A 22,500-nucleotide genomic window follows, 5' to 3' on the forward strand; every position below is an offset into this window, starting at 1 on the left:
CTCTTCATAACCCTCTATAACCCTTCATAACCCTCTATAACCCTTCATAACCCTCTATAACCCTTCATAACTCTTCATAACCCTCTTTAACCCTTCATAACCCTCTATAACCCTCTATAACCCTTCATAACTCTTCATAACCCTTCATAACTGTTCATAACCCTCCATACCTCTTCATAACCCTCTTTAACCCTTCATAACCCTCTATAACCCTTCATAACTCTTCATAACCCTCTTTAACCCTTCATAACCCTCTATAACCCTTCATAACTCTTCATAACCCTCTATAACCCTTCATAAGCCCCTGTCTGCTGTTGTTAGGTGTTTATATGGTGTTTTTTATTATTGAAACACAAACTGCAGAGTCACGTGTGTGTGTGTGTGTGTGTGTGTGTGTGTGTGTGTGTGTGTGTGTGTGTGTGTGTGTGTGTGTCAATCAGGCTGCTTTATGGATTCATGGCTTTATCCATATCTCCATATAATCAGTCATAACTGTAGTATGCATAACATTACGACCACTTCCTAATATTGTGTTGGTCCCCTGACCCGTCTCTGATGGACTCCTCTAGACCCCTGAAGCTGTGCTGTGGGATCTGGCACCAAGATGTTAGCAGCAGATCCTTTAAGTCCTGTAAGTTGTGAGGTGGGGCCTCCATGGATCGGATGCTCACGGCCACTGTTGGTGCTTTGGGCGGGGTCAGGGGTCAGGGGTCAGCATGGGCACCCTGACTGCTCCATACTCCACAAACTGAGATGCTCTGTGTATTCTGAGCCCTTTCTATCAGAACCAGCATTAACTTCTGGAGCAGTTTGAGCTCCAGTAGCTCGTCTGTAGATCAACCACACGGGCATCAATGAGCCTCGGCCGCCCATGACCCTGTGGCCGGTTCTCCACTGGTCCTTCATGACCCTGTGGCCGGTTCTCCACTGGTCCTCCATGACCCTGTGGCCGGTTCTCCACTGGTCCTTCATGACCCTGTGGCCGGTTCTCCACTGGTCCTTCATGACCCTGTGGCCGGTTCTCCACTGGTCCTTCATGACCCTGTGGCCGGTTCTCCACTGGTCCTCCATGACCCTGTGGCCGGTTCTCCACTGGTCCTTCATGACCCTGTGGCCGGTTCTCCACTGGTCCTTCATGACCCTGTGGCCGGTTCTCCACTGGTCCTTCATGACCCTGTGGCCGGTTCTCCACTGGTCCTTCATGACCCTGTGGCCGGTTCTCCACTGGTCCTCCATGACCCTGTGGCCGGTTCTCCACTGGTCCTTCATGACCCTGTGGCCGGTTCTCCACTGGTCCTCCATGACCCTGTGGCTGGTTCTCCACTGGTCCTCCATGACCCTGTGGCCGGTTCTCCACTGGTCCTTCATGACCCTGTGGCCGGTTCTCCACTGGTCCTCCATGACCCTGTGGCCGGTTCTCCACTGGTCCTTCATGACCCTGTGGCCGGTTCTCCACTGGTCCTTCATGACCCTGTGGCCGGTTCTCCACTGGTCCTTCATGACCCTGTGGCCGGTTCTCCACTGGTCCTTCATGACCCTGTGGCCGGTTCTCCACTGGTCCTCCATGACCCTGTGGCCGGTTCTCCACTGGTCCTTCATGACCCTGTGGCCGGTTCTCCACTGGTCCTTCATGACCCTGTGGCCGGTTCTCCACTGGTCCTTCATGACCCTGTGGCCGGTTCTCCACTGGTCCTCCATGACCCTGTGGCCGGTTCTCCACTGGTCCTTCATGACCCTGTGGCCGGTTCTCCACTGGTCCTCCATGACCCTGTGGCCGGTTCTCCACTGGTCCTCCATGACCCTGTGGCCGGTTCTCCACTGGTCCTCCATGACCCTGTGGCCGGTTCTCCACTGGTCCTCCATGACCCTGTGGCCGGTTCTCCACTGGTCCTCCATGACCCTGTGGCCGGTTCTCCACTGGTCTTCATGACCCTGTGGCCGGTTCTCCACTGGTCCTTCATGACCCTGTGGCCGGTTCTCCACTGGTCCTCCATGACCCTGTGGCCGGTTCTCCACTGGTCCTTCATGACCCTGTGGCCGGTTCTCCACTGGTCCTCCATGACCCTGTGGCCGGTTCTCCACTGGTCCTCCATGACCCTGTGGCCGGTTCTCCACTGGTCCTCCATGACCCTGTGGCCGGTTCTCCACTGGTCCTCCATGACCCTGTGGCCGGTTCTCCACTGGTCCTCCATGACCCTGTGGCCGGTTCTCCACTGGTCCTCCATGACCCTGTGGCCGGTTCTCCACTGGTCCTCCATGACCCTGTGGCCGGTTCTCCACTGGTCCTTCATGACCCTGTGGCCGGTTCTCCACTGGTCCTTCATGACCCTGTGGCCGGTTCTCCACTGGTCCTCCATGACCCTGTGGCCGGTTCTCCACTGGTCCTCCACTTTTGATAGAGACTGGCCACTGCAGACCGGAAACACCCCACAAGAGCTGCAGTTTTGGAGATGCTCTGACCCAGTCGTCTCGCCGTCACAATCTGGCCCTTGTCAAACTCGCTCAAACTCTTACTCTTGCCCATTTTTCCTGCTTCTAACACATCAACTCTGAGGACAACATGTTCACTTGCTGCCGAATATATCCCACCCACTACCCACCCACAGCGGTCATAATGTAATGGCTGTAACTGTGAATGATGTGTGTTATTGGCTCTTGGTTCTCCTTCTGACACTGAGACTGAAGCGAGTCTGCTGACCGCATGACGGTAAGAGATGATGATGACATCATCCTCATCTGTCCAATCACTGATGACCGGAGCTCTTTCCTTCATTTGTGACGCCATGGAAACAGGTGATGATGTGCAGATCAAAGTCTCCTCTCAGTCGTCTTCATCTGGCTCAGTGAGTAAAGCTGAGGTCAGAGGTCAGCACAGGAGACATGAGTGACCGACAGATTTGTGATGATGTGATATTGATTAATCTCAATATATCAGCTCGAGAGAAACTTGATGCAACTGATGTGTGTACAAATTAAAGAGCACCTGTTATGCCCCTTTTTACTAGATGTAATATTAGCCTCAGGTGTGTGTGAAGTTTCAGATCACAGATCATCTAATATACCCTTTTGAAAAAGCCAATTTTTGGGTTTGAGAAAAAAGCTGTTTTGTGTGTGTCTCCTTTAAATGCAAATGAGCTGCTGATCCCGGCCCCAGAGGGCGGAGCCTTCTGTTTGTTTTGATGATCCTCATGTGATGTATGTGATGACGATTTCAAAACACGGCATCATGAATAAAGCCGATTCAGCGGTTCAGAGCGTTAAGAATCAGTGAGTCGATTCAGCGGTTCAGAGCGTTAAGAATCAGTGAGTCGATTCAGCGGTTCAGAGCGTTATGAGTCAGTGAGTCGATTCAGCGGTTCAGAGCGTTATGAATCAGTGAGTCGATTCAGCGGTTCAGAGCGTTATGAATCAGTGAGTCGATTCAGCGGTTCAGAGCGTTATGAATCAGTGAGTCGAATCATGATTCGGATCGCGTGTCAAACCGCCAAACTGCTGAAATTTGGCGATCCAAACCGCTGAATCGACTCACTGATTCATAACGCTTCGAAGCTTCATGATTCCGTGTTTTGAAATCGTCATCACTATATAAGTCGTTATTTAGGGTTTTTCAGAGCATCAGATTTCAACTAAAATATCTTAATTTGTGTCTGAAGATGAACGGAGGTCTGACGGGTGTCCAACCACATGAGGCTCAGTCATTAATCACACAATTTAAATTTTTGGGTGAACTAACCCTTTAAAGGGATAGTTCACCCAAAAGGGAAAATTCTGTCATCATTTACTCACCCTCAAGTTGTTCCAAACCTGTATGAGTTTCTTTGTTCTGCTGAAAACAAAAGAAGATATTTTGAAGAATCTTTGTAAACAAGCAGAGAGAGCAACCATTGACTACCATAGTAGGGGGAAATAATACTATAGTAGTCAGTGGTTGCTCTCTAATTGTTTACAAAGATTCTTCAAAATATCTTCTTTTGTTTTCAGCAGAACAAAGAAACTCATACAGGTTTGGAACAACTTGAGGGTGAGTAAATGATGACAGAATTTTCCTTTTTGGGTGAACTATCCCTTTAACTGGTCCCTCCAGCCGCCAGTAGAGATGGTGTGTGTGTGTGTGTGTGTGTGTGTGTGTGTGTGTGTGTGTTGACGGCTGTGCTGTATTCTCAGGTGCTGATGATGGCGGTGTCGGTCCGAGGCCTGTATTTCCTCATCACTCTCTTCCTGGCCAGTTTCTTCGGCAGCATCTTCATGTTGGGTCCGGTTCTGCCGCTCATGCTGCTCTCGCCGGCCTGGTACCGCTGGATCACGGACCGCATCGTGGCCACATGGCTCACGCTACCGGTGGTACGGCACTCACGTTCATCACAGGACATTACCTCATCTGAGTGTTAAAGCATCAGTTCACTTTTAAATCAACTTTTGCTGATAGTTTCCTCACCCTCATGTCATCCAAGATGTCCATGTCTTTCTTTCTGCAGTCGAAAAGAAATGAAGGTTTGGATGAAAACAGTCCAGGGTTTTTCTCCATATAATGGACTTCAATGGGCTCCAAACGGGTCAAGGTCCAAATGACAGTTTCAGTGCAGCTTTAAACGACCCCAGATGATGAATAAGGGTCTGATCTAGACAAACCATCAGCTTCTGAGAGAAACCCAGCAGTATTTATGCTATTATTTTACCTCTTATCAGACGAGCGTGATCATCTCTGAGCTCAGACATAACTTCCGCTGAGTGAGGTCAAAATACGAGCGTGGTTATAGATATATCGATCGTAGATGCCTCATTCTACTGATCCGTGCGGGCGCTAATGAGGCATCTACGTATACATCTATGACCAGGCTCGTATTTTGACCTCACTTAGCGGAAGTTATGTCTGAGCTCAGAGATGATCACGCTCGTCTGATAAGAGGTAAAATAATAGCATAAATACTGCTGGGTTTCTCTCAGAAGCTGATGGTTTGTCTAGATCAGACCCTTATTCATCATCTGGGGTCGTTTAAAAACTGTCATTTGGACCTTGACCCGTTTGGAGCCCATTGAAGTCCATTATATGGAGAAAAACCCTGGACTGTTTTCATCCAAAACCTTCATTTCTTTTCGACTGCAGAAAGAAAGACATGGACATCTTGGATGACATGAGGGTGAGGAAACTATCAGCTAAAGTTGATTTAAAAGTGAACTAATCCTTTAACAGTCCAGCGTTGCGATTCACACACTTTTTGTCAGTCGAATCCTTCTGAAATCATGTAATCTACAGCTGCTCTCTGGGTCACTCCAGACTAACTGATTTTTTAATTCTGAGCTTTCCATCAGCTCAAGTGACCTGTGTGTGTGTGTGTGTGTGTGTGTGTGTGTGTGTGTGTGTGTGTGTGTCTGTCTGTCTGTCTCTGTGTGTGTGTCTGTCTGTGTGTGTGTGTGTGTGTGTCTGTCTGTGTGTGCGTGTCTGTCTGTGTGTGTGTCTGTCTGTGTGTGTGTGTGTCTGTCTGTGTGTGTGTGTGTGTCTGTCTGTCTGTGTGTCTGTCTCTGTGTGTGTGTGTGTGTGTGTGTCTGTCTGTGTGTGTGTGTCTGTCTCTGTGTGTGTGTGTGTGTGTGTGTGTGTCTCTGCGCAGGCGCTGCTGGAGCTGGTGTTCGGGGTGAAGGTGGTCATAACGGGCGATGGCTTCGTTCCCGGCGAGCGCAGCGTCATCATCATGAACCACCGCACGCGTCTGGACTGGATGTTCCTGTGGTGCTGTTTGCTGCGCTACAGTTACCTGCGTCTGGAGAAGATCTGCCTGAAGGCGGCGCTGAAGGCCGTGCCCGGGTTCGGTGAGTCCAGCACTTACACATCTGCTGTGCTCAGAGTGTGTGTGTGTGTGTCAGGCTGTGCTCAGAGTGTGTGTGTGTGTTCAGGCTGTGCTCAGAGTGTGTGTGTGTGTTCATGTGTGTTCAGGCTGTGCTCAGAGTGTGTGTGTGTGTTCAGGCTGTGCTCAGAGTGTGTGTGTGTGTGTGTGTGTGTGTGTGTGTGTGTGTGTGTGTGCAGGCTGGGCGATGCAGGTGGCCTCCTTCATCTTCATCCATCGCCGCTGGGAGGAAGACCGCAGTCACATGTCCAACATGCTGCAGTATTTCTGCCACATCAAGGAGCCGCTGCAGCTGCTGCTGTTCCCCGAGGGCACCGACCTCACCGGTGAGAGACTTTCATTGGCTACGGTCCGTCTGACTGACATGGCAACCAACCAATCACGGTTCGTTTTGTTCTGTGTCACGTTAAGGGGCGTGAACATGTACATGTTGATGTCTGTACTATAACAGACCGGTGTGTTAAACTCTTTCTGAAGAGTCTTTACATGCGTCTGAATGTCCAGTGTTTAGTTGATCATGTTGTAAACACGACAGCGTTCTCTTTTCCATGAGCGGGTTTGGCATCATCACGTCTTTGATTCTAGACGGGCCATTAAAGAGCGCGACACACACATCTCCTGGCCATCCTGTAGAATTAAACCAATCAGATCAGTGTTTCCAGTGGAGGCGGAGACTAACTCTGACCTGCTGGGGTGAAGCCAGACATGAGCGAATCCCTGTCGGTCAGACGGACATCTGACCTAAAGCTGAAGGATTGACCCCAGATAACCCTCATGACGGTCAGATCTCTGGACGAGGACTTCGGGATCCGCTCTATCATTGTAGAGGTTATAATCTAGATTTTATGAACACCTTTTATTGTCATGTTGGGTGAAATCTGATATACACTCACCTAAAGGATTATTAGGAACACACACTAATACTGTGTTTGACCCCTTTGGCCTTCAGAACTGCCTTAATTCTACGTGGCATTGACTCAACAAGCTGCTGAAAGCATTCTTTAGAAATGTTGGCCCATATTGATAGGAGAGCATCTGCAGTTGATGGAGATTTGTGGGATGCACATCCAGGGCACGAAGCTCCCGTTCCACCACATCCCAAAGATGCTCTATTGGGTTGAGATCTGGAGACTGTGGGGCCATTTTAGTCCAGTGAACTCATTGTCATGTTCAAGAAACCAGTTTGAAATGATTGGAGCTTTGTGACGGTGCATTATCCTGCTGGAAGTAGCCATCAGAGGATGCGGACATGGTGCTCATAAAGGGATGGACATGGGCAGAAACAATGCTCCGGTAGGCCGTGGCATTTAAACCATGCCCAATTGGCACTAAGGGGCCTAAAGTGTGCCAAGAAAACATCCCCCACACCATTACACCACCACCACCAGCCTGCACAGTGGGAACAAGGCATGATGATCCATGTTCTCATTCTGTTTACGCCCAATTCTGACTCTACCATCTGAATGTCTCAACAGAAATCCAGACTCATCAGACCAGGCAACATTTTTCCAGTCTTCAACTGTCCAATTTTGGTGCAAATTGTCGCCTCTTTTTCCTCTTTGTAGTGGAGATGAGTGGTACCCGGTGGGGTCTTCTGCTGTTGTAGCCCATCCGCCTCAAGGTTGTGTGTGTTGTGGCTTCACAAATGCTTTGCTACCTCGGTTGTAACGAGTGGTTATTTCAGTCAAAGTTGCTCTTCTATCAGCTTGAATCAGTCGGCCCATGACCTGTGACCTCGAGCATCAACAAGGCATTTTCTCCCACAGGACTGCCGCATACTGGATGCTTTTCCCTTTTCACACCATTCTTTGTAAACCCTAGAAATGGGAGCTCTAGTGTAGTTCTACCTGGAAGACTCCAATGTTACATCATTCACTAATTATCTAGCTATCCAATCATTATTCGTCTTCTGTAGTATATAAGTTCTGTTCCCACCCATTACCACGTTCGCAGATACTGACAGTTGACAAGCCTTATCGATTGATGGTCTTACATAAGGTTAATAATGTTAAATGCAACAGTGGCCTTTTAAGTCATCATTCTGATTGTTCATTGAGCGTTGCGGGAACAGACGCGAGTTTCTACTTCCTTTGTCACAACGAGAGCAAAAATCTCGCGTTTCAGATTTTCAGAAGCGTGCATCCTCTTCGCGGATTTCTTTCGTTTTCGATTTTGTTCCAGCAATCACTTTCACTGGGACTCTGGGCTGCTATCAAAGACACGGCTGCAATCTTCACCACCATTCTGGCGCCATCATCAGCATTCATCTCAGTGATGCGTATATGTTCATGAATCAGGCACTTCTGATGTTGATTGAGTGTATTATTTACTATTTTGCTCTTTTCGCATGCAGCAATGTCAATTTCATGTCGCAAGCAGGTCTGTACAGAGCATTTGTATGAAACTATAGGCTATAATAATACCTCGCAAAGATTAGCTTGCCACAGGTTTCTGTTAATGATCGTATTTTGTTTTTGAAAAGCTCAAAGCAGAACAGAATGGCATTTTAACCTGAAAACTCATACATGGGTTTTAAAGCAACATGCACACAGACCAATATTAATCGGGGCTTCACGATTAACTGTAGTTAAGTTGGAATCGTGAATTGGTTCAGCGTTGAGATCACTAAAATTGAATTGAATGCTAATATGCACCGACATCAGTGCGTTTATCTGTTCGCAAAGGCACAACACATACGTTTGATTAAAATATCCAACACCACTTGAACAAATGTTATATTCTGGGGACTTGCGTATAAATGTTTCCAAGAATGTTTACATCCAGAGAAACAACCGATTTCAAACAGGATCGTGTCCGTGCGTCCCCCAATGACATCATACCTGCGTTACCCTCGATTTACAGTTTATTTAGTAGAAACCGTGACACCAAAGACTCTAATATATCTTGTGTTTTATTAGACAGGTTGTGACGCTTTACACAGAGGCCGGATAGCTGGCCTGAACGGTTATCGCCAAGTGTAAGCAAAACTCACGTATCTGAGGTTTATTATCAGCGGCGTCGATCCAACGCACACATGGGCAGTTTGCAAAACGCTCCACTAACAACTGCGTTACTGAAAAGAGAATAAACAGGACAAAGAGCAACAGAAATGTTAAATTTATACATGCGATGTTCACAGCTGGCGCTCCATCAGGGCCGGCCCGTGGCATAGACGGAATAGGCAAATGCTAGGGGCGCTACTCATCCATAGGGGCGCCCAAATGTATTACTGATACTATTTTATTCATATTTATTTGAAATATTACCAAATAAAGCGCAAAAAAACTTAACCAAGTCCCCCGCATCTTCCAGTCCGCCTCATCGATCTCCCCCGCCGAGCTTCTTGAAGTGCATCAGAAATATAACGCGTGATCAGTTTAACGTTGAGAATGTGTTGTGTCGCGCCGCCTATCTAATGTAGACAGGATTGCTTACATTTTTTAGGGTGCTTGGCCGCTCGCTCCTGGTGTAGACACGGTGAAAGTTTCCTGATTATTTATGACGGATGGCCGAATTGTAGTGTCATAAAAACAGAAGCCCTCTGATGCAGGCAAGATAAGGGAAACACTGCATAAATGCTCTTTTTTGTCTTGTTTCTAGTCTAAATATCAAAAAATTCTTAAACCAAGATGCATTTACTAGATAAGTAAAATTATATTTTTTCTTAAGTGAGTTTATGCTTAAAACAAGCACAATTATCTGCCAATGGGGTGAGAGAAATTATCTTGTTTCTGATTGAAATCTTGTTTCTGTCCCAAACAGAAATAAGATCATTTTTCTCACCCCATTGGCAGATAATTGTGCTAGTTTTAAGCTAAAACTTACTTCATTTAGATTTCCCCCCCCAGAAAACAAGGGAAAAATTATCTAATGTCATTTTACTAGTAAATACATCTTGATTTAAGAATTTTTTGATGTTTGGACTGGACACAAGAAACAATTACTAAATAAGAAGAGTATTTTTGCAGTGTAAAGACAGAGGTAAAGTGATGTAATGAATTAACAGTTTATTTAATTGCATAGTAGTAAAATACTAATGTACGCTAATTAAATCCAGTTTTTCCTTAAACTATATGCAAGCAGCTGTTCTGGGTTCTCCAGTGGCCACAGACAGTGTATTTTGTAAAAACAATTTTTGAATGTATTCACTAGCAAGCTGAATTTAGCAGTGATCAAGCGCTGAACCACTTGATTGTGTGTATTCTGTTACGTAAACTTCTCCAATTGGCTGTTGCATGCAAGTGCTCAACAGTCATGTCTGTGATTGGCTATGCTCAACACTGCAAAACGTGCCGCAAATGCCAACCTTCAACAGTCTTTAGAGACTAACTTTAAAATGGCTGCCTATCAGCTGGTACTGAATATGGCATTGACTGACTGGCACACATTGTGCGACTTTATAATAGTCACCTTTATTGTTGCTTTTCAGACTGTATGAACATGAACACAACATTGTTCATTCAAAAAAAAAAAAAAAAAAAATTCCGGATGCACACAAGTACTTGACTGGAGTTTTACATCATCCCAATCACATTCACACAAATTAATCTCAGGTTAAAATTGTATTATTAATGGTCATTAACGGACCACAATAGCTGTGGTCAGCATGTCCAACTAACTATCAAAGACGGCCGATTTCAGGCCTAGAGACAAAAGGAATCTTTTAGGAAATCAGACTGCCAAATCGTGGCCAAAATCCCGCAGTATGAGCTGACTTCAGGTGTCTAATGATGACACTCGCATTGATTATTTTCCAAAGGTTGCTAGTTTTGAGAGTCCAATAGCTAGCTATGATTAGTGAGTAAATTATCATATAAAACATTTTTATCCTTCTGCAAGGGCATTGGCTGAGGTTTCTTAATCGTTTTCGTCCTATGTATTTTGATTATTTCTTTTACTTATCCGTCATGCTGTTCTGGTTCGTCCTCTTTTGGGGGTTCTGATGGTTAGATGGAGTTATATTGGCAATCAGTGTTTGGGGAAACGCATTACAACTAACTTGAGTTGCGTAATCATATCACTTTTCCCAAGTAACTAGTAAAGTAACGCAGTACTTTTCAAATTTACAACAAAATATCTGAGTTACTTTTTCGCATTAATTTGACTGACAGCTCTCCTGTCCTCATGTTGAGAGTTAGTGCAGAGGTGTGTGTGTGTGTGTGTGTGTGTGTGTGTGTGTGTGTGTGTGTGTGTGTGTGTGTGTGTGTGTGTGTGTGTGTGTGTGTGTGAGTGTGTGAGTGTGTGAGTGTGTGAGTGTGTGAGTGTGTGAGTGTGTGAGTGTGTGAGTGTGTGAGTGTGTGAGTGTGTGAGTGTGAGTGTGTGTGTGTGTGTGTGTGTGAACATGAGGGTTATTGTAGTTCTAGACTAAATGTGAGCATTTATTCATCTCACTTGCACAATAAAGATTCTGTCCTCCTCAAAATGAATAAAATCAGTCAAATGCAAAATCAGAGTATATGCAAACCTGTTAAATAAATGTTAAATGTTAAATAAAATGTTAAATAAAACAACTATTTTTATGCATAATCTACCTTTATATTTAATTGACCAATGTCTCGCTGCTGACCTTTGATGATGAAAATTACTAGATTTTTAGTTTTTATTGGTAAATCTTTTTTCTCCTGCATCTCTTCTCCATTATCCAGAGCTGCGCCCTCTAGTGTTCATGAGGGAATCTGCATCTTCACCTCAGTCTGAGGATTATTATTTACATTTTGGTATGAAGAGGTCTTTACCGTTGCACAAAAATAGAACTTTTTTGTTATAAAAAAACCCCAAAACAAGCCCAGCCCAGGTGAGAAAAAGTAACGCAAATGTAACGCATTACCTTTCTTAAAAAGCAACTAAGTAACTCAATTAGTTATTTTTTAAGGGAGTAACGCAATACTGTAATGCATTACTTTTCAAAGTAACTTTCCCCAACACTGATGGTGAAGTTCTATCAAGCAGTGAGTGGGAGTCACTCCCATTGGTTGAGAATCCGCCTAAATACAGATGCGAAGAACCGCTGTTCTTCAACTCCTCTAGGCGTAGGACATTATTTTGGATCGGTGCTGCTACGAGTCCTCATCCTCTATTAAGATGATGTGTACATTATTATTCTCAGCATCCTAGTTACAAGCAAGATCTGACTCAATAACTCCAATGCTCAGCAACTTTCAAGTTGTAATATTCATGCAAATCCTGGTGGTGGTATGTTTTTCTCATTCATTACTATTCATCGATCCTGTTTGCATTAGTCTCAATAGCTTTCATGAAATTGTGTGTGGCCTGATGTGGTCTCTGTGCAGGTATGTGGCCTTCGTCTCTATATCTAAAAGCACATCCTCTCCAACGAGTCTCCCATATCAAAAGGTGTTTTAAAACTCCCCTCGTGACAGTCCTACAGAACTGCAGACCATCTCCTCAGACATTCATTCAGGATTGTGCTGCTGTGCAATGGGTTTCCATGATGGTCATCTTCAGCATTCGAATCCTATATCACATGTGATGCTCAAATCATCAGGTATGCTCCGGAAACTCTCTCGTAATTCCAAAGGTACTTTCCTAAATCAAACTACTGGTGGTGGTGGCGGCTCAAAATCAATTATTTATTTCCATATCTACCCCACTCAGAGCGAAGCGATCTCTAATTCCACAACCATAGGTCACCTCGGCATCTCAGACTAACGTGACTTTTATATTGAACATCAGTAATATATTATATTATACATTATATCCTTTACAGGTAATACTAAGGGCATTTTCACACCTGAGAGTCCGCACCAAGGGCCGAACCGACGTTCATGTTTTGATACATTTATACATTTGGTTAGTTTTGGTTTGGTTTCTCATTGCCATCATGTGAGCGCACTAAAGAACTGCACATGACACACGCGTGTCCACTCGTCTTCATCATGTGAGCGCACTAAAGAACTGCACATGACACACGCGTGTCCACTCGTCTTCATCATGTGAGCGCACTAAAGAACTGCACATGACACACGCGTGTCCACTCGTCTTCATCATGTGAGCGCACTAAAGAACTGCACATGACACACGCGTGTCCACTCGTCTTCATCATGTGAGCGCACTAAAGAACTGCACATGACACACGCGTGTCCACTCGTCTTCATCATGTGAGCGCACTAAAGAACTGCACATGACACACGCGTGTCCACTCGTCTTCATCATGTGAGCGGCATCTGGACACTGATTGGTTTGTAAACAGACGTGCGTCTTTGACAAGAATGAATGAACGGACTCATATCACCGCCACTATTGAACACTGCGCATTGGCATAACTGGACTATTTTTTTTTCATCTCGTTTAAAAGTGGACATTTCAAGCTTTATATTCACATATTTCTCATGTGTGTGAGACGAGTATCTGCTGAGTTTCAGTTTATTTGAGACTCCAGTTCATGTGTAAAGCATGTGATCGCTCCCGCCATTATTGTCTGCTATAGACTATTAGCTTCTTATTTATTAAATTCAGGCAATTATCTGATGAAACACTGATTAAAATTAAAGGGTTAGTTCAGCCAAAACTGTAAATTGTGTCATTAATGACTGAGCCTCATGTGGTTGGACACCCGTTAGGGCTGCTCGATTATGGAAAAAATCATAATCACGATTATTTTGGTCAATATTGAAATCACGATTATGTAACACGATTATTTCACATGACTTTGGGAATGTGTTGTATTTATTAAAAATACACCTTTCAACAATTCAATTGAAATTGTAACATTTGTTGTACTTTTTGAACTATTAAAATAAATAATATAACATATATTCGAATCAAAGTATAAAAGTATTCACGTAAAAATGATAACCACAAATAAATAAGATCAACAATATGGTTCGGCTATGCTTTTCATGTACGTCTAACATTAGTTTTCAGGTACAGAAATGTATCAAATGTAAAATAACATTGCATATTTGAGTGCATAAATTAAAGATTAATCCTATTAAACTTACAAAAGCTATTCAATCAAGAGCGGTGAGTGATGTCCTTGTCTTTTGTTGTTTGACATTAAACAGACAGCAGTAAAGGATACTGCCCCTTTAAGACCTCGCGTCTTCTTTATCGACTGTATAAAGTTCACTTAAGGCATATACAGACTATGTCTGCTATAGGACATGTTGACATACGTTTTGTGTGAGTTTGTCCGTTCAAGAGCAAGACTTGAAAGAGAACTCAATATTTGCGCGCTGTGAGACGTGTGCGCGCTCTCGGATGAACGCACAGAGACACATTTTCTCACAGCGCGCGCGGCTTCTCATTCTAAACCTAAACCCTAAAGCACTAAACCCGGGTGATGACGGTGAAAACGACTGGTCATATTCGAAAATATGGCAGCACTCGCAATCTCGCATGCATTGAACAAAGTTTACAAAGAGAGAATTATTTGAAAAATATGAAGGAAAAAAAGGACGTTTACACGGCACCCCTGCTCTCGTCAGTTTTTGTTTCTTTATTAGATTGTCATAGGTCACTCTGTTTAATTTTCAAGTGGTTAAACAAATTCGTGGTGTTGCCTTGCGTTGCAGCCACTACCATGTAGCAAATCTTGCACGAAACATATTTCTGCTATCGTCTGATTCCTCGAAGCCAAACTGTTCCCAGACAACGGAGTTGGTTTTGCCTTTTTTGCTCACCAAACGCTGCTGTAACTGCCCTCCTTCTGCCATCTTTACTCGCGCCGAGTTTTTAAATTCCAGCGGATGATATGCACACGAGACTCCCGACCTGAGAGAGATTTGTGGGTTCGGGAGGGGCGGATGTGCGCGTGCGCGTTTCATTCAGAACGCAAGGCAAAATAATCGTTTTTTCTCGATTGTACTATTTTGGTGATCGTTGGGAGGCAAAATCGAAATCGAAATCGAAATTCGATTAATTGCACAGCCCTAACACCCGTCAGACCTCCGTTCATCTTCAGACACAAATGAAGATATTTTAGTGTAAAGCTGATGCTGAGAAAGGCTTCAGATTGGCCTCCATTGGCATTCAGTACATTTACACTCACAAGACCCATAAAAGGCACTAAAAACGTCGTTACAAAGTCCATCTCACCACAGTGACTCTACAATCATTTTACGATGCGACGACAATAGTTTTCGTGCGCAAAAAAAAATCTAAATAACACCTTTATCCAGCTTGTTCTTGTCTTCCGTGTGTGTCTCCACGACGCATGCGTGAGAATATGAGCAGATCCGGCGTTCGGACACATGACCCAGAAGAGATTTGTTCACCAGCAGAGGAAGACGCGCGTATCTCAGCTGTTGAATTCTACACTGATCGTGCTTTAGGTCTCGGCGTAGTTCTCAAAATGGGGCTAAAGTGAGCATTTCATGGATTCCCGAACGCCGGATCTGCTCATATTCTCACGCATGCGTCGTGGAGACACACACGGAAGACAAGAACAAGCTGGATAAAGGCGTTATTTAGATTTTTTTTTTGCGCACAAAAACTATTGTCGTCGCATCGTAAGATTATTGTAGAGTCACTGTGGTGAGATGGACTTTGTAACGGCGTTTTTAGTGCCTTTTATGGGTCTTGTGAGTGTAAATGTACTGAATGCCAATGGAGGCCAATCTGAAGCCTTTCTCAGCATCAGCTTTACACTAAAATATCTTCATTTGTGTCTGAAGATGAACGGAGGTCTGACGGGTGTCCAACCACATGAGGGTGAGGAATTAATCACACAATTTACATTTTTGGGTGAACTAACCCTTTAAGATACAATTTATACAAAACAAAACTCACATTAAAGAAAGGCTTTCTAAGCAAAATCATACAAAATTTCTTTCAAAATCATTTCTGACCTTCTGACATATTGCGCATCTTTTCATTTTTCATAATCAACGTAGCCTAGATGAAATTTAAAAATTACATTATAATATTTAAACATAAACAGGAACTTCCTGTAAATGCTCTGAAAGTACGAACCGTACAGAAAATGCTTTCACACTAGAAATGAACCGAAGCTTTGCTCAGTTTAAGACCTCTTTTCGTCAGACCAGATTTCGTCTGTTTGGTCCAGATCGTGGTCAGGGGAGGTTTCACACTGGTCATTTTGATTCGGACCAAACTGAAAAGTCAGAAAATCCGGACCAAACAAGGTGTGTGTGAAAGGGCCCTAAGATTACCTGTGTCTTTACAAGCATCAGGTAAGTTTACAGAATATAATTTAACTCCTAAAACTTAAATCTTATGTGGTAAGTATGCTATCTACACGAACTTCTGGTTATGGTGGCAGTTCCTATATCTGTTATTTTCTAGATTAATACGGCTCACTTTTCCATTTGGTCTATGGAGGCAGTTTACACGGCCTGACGTGGCGATCTTCAAGACTCACGGCTTTCTCCAATCCCTGCCTATCGTGGCAGTTCTTCACGGCCTTTCCGGGCTTCCTTCCTATACTTGGGCTATAGCCTAACAGATCCTCCTTTTATTGAATTAACAACTATGTCAATATCCATATCTATTGCATGTACAATGTCATAATCTAATAATTGTTGGTCTGGCACCAACAACCATGCCACGCTCAAAATTGCTTAAATCCCCTTTCTTTCCCATTCCGACATTCAGTGTGGAGTTCAGGAGATTGTCTTGACCAGGACCACACCCCTAAATGCATTGAAGCAACTGCCATGTGATTGGTTGATTAGATAATTGCATTAATGAGAAATTGAACAGGTGTTCCTAATAATCCTTTAGGTGAGTGTAAGTGAGTTTATATCTAAGGGAGAATATTTTATATATCTCAATATGTACAATATTTGTAGATCTGAGCTGGAATCGTGTCAGAGAGAGGATGTTAAACTCTAAATGTGGTTCAGGTCATGTGATCTTGGCTTCAGGTTGGGCTCTTGTTCTCTCTGTGCAGAAAACACTCGTGCCAGGAGTGACGAGTTTGCTGAGAAGAACGGCCTTCCAAAGTATGAGTACGTCCTTCACCCGCGGACCACCGGCTTCACCTTCATCGTTGACATGCTGCGGAAAGGTCAGAGGTCATCTGTGCTCGCCCACATCATTAGTTCACACTTCGTTAGTGTACACACTGCAAAAAAATGCCTTTCTTACTTAGTATTTTTGTCTTGTTTTTCAGTCCAAATATCTAAAAAATCTTCCATTAAGAAGCATTGACTAGACAAGCTAAAGTTTTTGTCTTGTTTTGGGGGAAAATAACTCAAAATTAAGGAAGTTTTTGCTTAAAATAAACATTTGCTTTAATTCAAACAGAAAACAAGATTATTTTGCTTACCCCATTGGCAGATTATTTTGCTTATTTTAAGCAAAAAACTCCCTTAATTTTGAGTTATTTTACACCAAAACAAGACAAAAACTTTTGCTTGTCTAGTCAATGCTTCTTAATGTAAGATATTCTTAATGTATTTGGACTGAAAACAAGACAAAAATTGACATTTTTTGCAGTGCATGCATCATCTTTGTGCTTTTTCCTGTAACGCGTTTCATTGCAGTTATTGTTGTAGTAGTGGCTGTTTGCTGAATCTCCAGCAGTGCTGCTCGAACCGGCTCTGAATCAGACGATAAACTATATCCCAGAAGTGTTGTGCCGCCGCTTCACACACACATGAGCTTTAATGCCATCCCATTCTTAATCCGTAGGGTTTAATATAGAGTCGCCCACCCTTTGCAGCTACACTGTAAAAAAAAAACCTGTAAAAAGCGGACGATGTACTGGCAGAAAATAACCTGTACATTTTCCGTTATAGTTACAGACATTTCCTTCAACTTCTGTAGATTTACTGTATGTTCACGGACGATCTGTGTGCAGACATTTCTATAGAATTATAGCATATACTGATGGTAGCACATCAAGAACAATATATACTTTATTTTTATATTATGTAAACATTCTTAAATGTATTCAATGGGTAAAGTGTGTGTGTATGTGTATATATATATATATATATATAATATTTAATTTTCAAATGCCATACAATAAGAAAGCAGTCGAGACCGTACAGACTGAAGGCTGTCCTAATTCTACATCATCTTACCTGGAATATTTTAATATTAACATGAGCGCAGTGGAATAGAGAAAGCGATCAGCATGATTGTTAGTCAAAGCGGTAAGCAGACGCTACTTTGCTTATGGTTTGTGGTGGCTGTGGTTTTTGTAGGTGTCCAAACTTTTTTAAAAAAGGGGCCAGATTCGAAATTGTGGACACACCCTGGGGCCGGTTCATTTTCTGTTTTATATCAAAATAGAATCAAGGGGGGATCAAAAATGAATTGAGTTTTTGCTTAAAGGGTTAGTTCACCCAAAACTGTAAATTGTGTCATTAATGACTGAGCCTCATGTGGTTGGACACCCGTCAGACCTCCGTTCATCTTCAGACACAAATGAAGATATTTTAGTGTAAAGCTGATGCTGAGAAAGGCTTCAGATTGGCCTCCATTGGCATTCAGTACATTTACACTCACAAGACCCATAAAAGGCACTAAAAACGTCGTTACAAAGTCCATCTCACCACAGTGACTCTACAATCATTTTACGATGCGACGACAATAGTTTTTGTGCGCAAAAAAAACAACAAAATAACGCCTTTATCCAGCTTGTTCTTGTCTTCCGTGTGTGTCTCCACGACGCATGCGTGAGAATATGAGCAGATCCGGCGTTCGGACACATGACCCAGAAGAGATTTGTTTACGAGCAGAGGAAGACGCGCGTATCTCAGCTGTTGAATTCTACACTGATCGTGCTTTAGGTCTCGCTGTAGTTCTCAAAATGGGGCTAAAGTGATTTCATGGATTCCCGAACGCCGGATCTGCTCATATTCTCACGCATGCGTCGTGGAGACACACACGGAAGACAAGAACAAGCTGGATAAAGGCGTTATTTTGTTGTTGTTTTTGCGCACAAAAACTATTGTCGTTGCATCGTAAAATGATTGTAGAGTCACTGTGGTGAGATGGACTTTGTAACGGCGTTTTTAGTGCCTTTTATGGGTCTTGTGAGTGTAAATGTACTGAATGCCAATGGAGGCCAATCTGAAGCCTTTCTCAGCATCAGCTTTACACTAAAATATCTTCATTTGTGTCTGAAGATGAACGGAGGTCTGACGGGTGTCCAACCACATGAGGCTCAGTCATTAATGACACAATTTACAGTTTTGGGTGAACTAACCCTTTAAAGCAAGTAAAATGATCTGCCAATAGGGCCAATGTTTGCGACAGAAACTAGAAACGAGCCGCAAACAGACACATGATTATTGTTCTGACCCCATTGGGGTTTATATATTTATATATTTATCAATGCAGGTAATGTTGCTTGTTTTAAGCAGAAACTCACTTAAATGTCATTTTATTTTCCAGAAAACAAGAACAAATATCTCATGTCATTGAACTTCTCTAGCAAACGCATCTTGATTTTGTTGGTTTTAATAAAGACTCAGAGCAGTTATTTCTTAGGAAAAACGCACAGAACAAAAAAAGGTGCGTCACACTTTACTGCTTGTTCAACAACATGTACAACTCAACTCTTCTTCTGTGAAATACAAGATAGCCAAAGTACGCTTAGAGCTCCACCTAGTGGTCATATAATGAAACTTAAAGGAGGGATTCACATGATATGGCTTTATAACTTAAACCGCTTTAACTGAAATACACACAAGCTTAAAATAATTATTCTGGTAAGAGTGTATTTTTCCAACACTAGCAGCTCCAGCTCTTCTTTCCTCCAGGTTTAGGAGTGTGTTTATGGGGATTCTTCATTAGTGATGTTGGACGAGAAGGCCTGGCTCTCAGTCTCCGCTCTAATTCATCCCAAAGCTGTTCTATGGGGTTGAGGTCAGGACTCCAGTTCCTCCACCAAACTCCTCATCATGTCTTAATGGAGACGCTTTGAGCACTGGAGCAGTCATGCTGGGACAGGAAGAGGCCGTCCACAAACTGGGCCACAAAGACGGGAGCATGAAATTGTCCAAAATGTCTTGGTGAAGCGTTAAGAGTTCCTTTCACTGGAAAAACAACCCCACCCCTTGTGAATATACACACATTTTCTAAACATATGTGGCCTCGCTACTGCAAAACAAAATTCTGTAGAAACATTAGTATATATTTAACAAATTCGGCTTTGTTGTTTCCATCACAGCTGTGGTCGGCGTCTCATTTTACCCCAATATGTGGGTCAGTCTCCCTCAGCAACCTGTGGTCAGCCAGACTGATCCAGATTAAACTGGTTCCCAGCTGACATCTGACCTGACCACCAACAGTCACTCACAGCTTCTAGCATCGCCTATTGTGCTTTATCTGTCTTCAGTGTGTGTTGCTCCAGCTCTTCTCTGTGTTTCTGAAACGCCTCCATTTTGAGTTTCTTCCTCATCACAATATTCCTCATTATAATAATTAATGTGCAGAATAAAGGGGCGGGGCCTGCTTGAGTTAGTTAGTCGTGTGTTGAGACTGCTGGTTATGGTGAGGGGCGGGGCATTTCCCAAACACCAATCACAATAGACGGTTGCAACAATGCAATAGAGGAGCAGACATTTCAAAATAAGAGTCCTGGTGTATTTCCAGCTTGTTTATCATTAAAAGTCACGCATTATATATTCATTTTTGCTTACACAATAAACTGTATTTAATTTCATTCCCATTTAATTCATAGTCAGGAGGAAAGACCAGTATTTAACACATATTCAATAAAGTATCAGGGTTATAATAGTTCACTAAAACCATTAAAAAAATCTTCATTAATTGAAATTAAATAAATAAACAAACTTATTTGAAGCTTTAGCTTAACCTGATATGGCCTACTGACTAAAACAGAAATACAAAGTTATAAAAACGATATAGATGTTTTAAAAAAACAAACACAAAAGTGAATTGAGCTCTTTCGTGTATTTTTAATGTCAAAAATGTCAGTTCAAGTGTCAGTCGGTTATGTGACGCTTAAATGCTTAATGTATTACAATTGAACTAAACTCATTAGCTTTTAGGAGACTAAAACTAAATCAAAATATGCTGTCAAAATTAACACTGGCCTGTAGACAAAAAAAAAAAGAAACTTAACAGATTATAATGATGTATAACACTCGCATGAATGATAAAAAACGACGAGTCTCTTTGGCACTGATAAGAAAAAAAGCGAGTTGATCGCGCCGGCGCATCCGCAGACTCGAGCGCGTTAACATTATGCTAATCAAGTCATGAGGTTCATCAGCCTGAACTTTGACCTTTATTTCTCCTGACAGGAGATAACCTGGACGCCGTCCACGACATCACGGTGGCGTATCCGCAGAACATCCCTCAGACGGAGCGGCATCTGGTCCTGGGGCTGTTTCCGCGCGAGATCCACTTCCACGTGCGGCGCTACGCGGCCGCGGCTCTGCCCAGATGTGCGTCCGAGCTCCAGCTGTGGTGCCAGGAGCGCTGGCAGGAGAAGGAGCAGCGGCTGCGGGGCTTTTACCAGGCCGAGCCGCGCCGCTTCGATGAGCCCGAGGCCCGCGTGCCGCCCTGTAAGAGCGAGCTGAGGGTGAGCCTGATCAAAGCCGCGTCGCTGCTCTACTGGACCAGCTTCATCACCCTCTCCTGCGCCAGCCTGTGGATCTGGGCCCCCGCGCGCCTCTACTTCCTGCTCATGGTGGTCTTCTTCCTGGGTCAGCAGAGGGTCACGGGCGGGGTGGAGCTGATGGAGCTGGCGTGTCACCGCCACTGGAGCGTAAAGGACGGAGGTGGAGCGGAGGTGAAGGAGGACTGAGGCGGCGTCTTAAAGCGTCCGCAGCAACTCTACATTATCACTGTGCGAACGAATGTCGTGCCTATGGAAGCCTGTTCCACACCGAATTAAAGAGCGCAATCGCTCGCATACAGACTCGGGCGAAATCCACACGATTCGCAATTACGAGAAACATCAAATTTTGTATATAAATAGTTCCTATTGCAAAATTCAAACGCAATTCTGAGAAGATATAAACGCGCAGTTGTGGAAAAATGTCGCAATTACCTTTTGTTATTTTTTATTCTGTGGGAAACAAGCTTCCATACGTACCTGAGGACTCATCTGTTCCCTCCTCCTTTTACTCTCAGTCTTGTTTGTTTCCTTGTGTTTTAGTAGCTCAGCCGCGCACACGACAAACATATATATATATATATATCATGGCCACGAATTAAGAATTCCCTCCTTCGCTTTAAATACATCCTGCGGACGATATAATTATTTGTTTCTTCGTTTTTAGTAAATCATGCGGACGATATAATCATTTTTGTTTTACTAAATCGTGCAGACAATATAATAATTTGTTTTGTTTTACTAAATCGTGCGGACGATATAATCATTTGTTTCCTTGTTTTATTAAATTGTGCGGACGATATAATCATTTGTTTTGTTTTACTAAATCGTGCGAATGATATAATCATTTGTTTTGTTTTACTAAATCGTGCGAATGATATAATCATTTGTTTCTTCGTTTTACTAAATCGTACGGACGATATAATCATTTGTTTCTTCGTTTGACTAAATCGTGCGGACGATATAATAATTTGTTTAGTTTTACTAAATCGTGCGGACGATATAATCATTTTTGTTTTACTAAATCGTGCAGACGATATAATAATTTGTTTTGTTTTACTAAATCGTGCGGACGATATAATCATTTTTGTTTTACTAAATCGTGCGGACGATATAATCATTTGTTTCTTCATTTTA

At 43.2% G+C, this 22,500-nt stretch overlaps 1 protein-coding gene across 2 annotated transcripts in view; it reads left to right on the forward strand.

Moving 5' to 3' along the window:
• Positions 1-22,500, forward strand: part of lclat1 (lysocardiolipin acyltransferase 1) — a 26,487-nt gene that overhangs the window by 923 nt on the left and 3,064 nt on the right. Inside the window, exons 1-6 of one of the 2 annotated variants that reach the window (XM_079842002.1) lie at positions 2,714-2,843; positions 4,165-4,341; positions 5,607-5,805; positions 6,020-6,166; positions 16,714-16,830; positions 21,047-22,500. The exon at positions 21,047-22,500 is cut by the window's right edge and continues 3,064 nt beyond it. In XM_079842002.1, coding sequence (XP_079698128.1) covers positions 2,715-2,843; positions 4,165-4,341; positions 5,607-5,805; positions 6,020-6,166; positions 16,714-16,830; positions 21,047-21,552 — 1,275 coding nt within the window. In that variant the 5' untranslated portion in view covers position 2,714 and the 3' untranslated portion in view covers positions 21,553-22,500. Of the gene's footprint in view, positions 1-2,713; positions 2,844-4,164; positions 4,342-5,606; positions 5,806-6,019; positions 6,167-16,713; positions 16,831-21,046 lie in introns of those variants that run through there. The other variant, XM_079842003.1, reaches the window with a different exon arrangement.

This window comes from Gobio gobio, assembly GCF_949357685.1.
Source record: "Gobio gobio genome assembly, chromosome: 18".
Taxonomy (NCBI): domain Eukaryota; kingdom Metazoa; phylum Chordata; class Actinopteri; order Cypriniformes; family Gobionidae; genus Gobio; species Gobio gobio.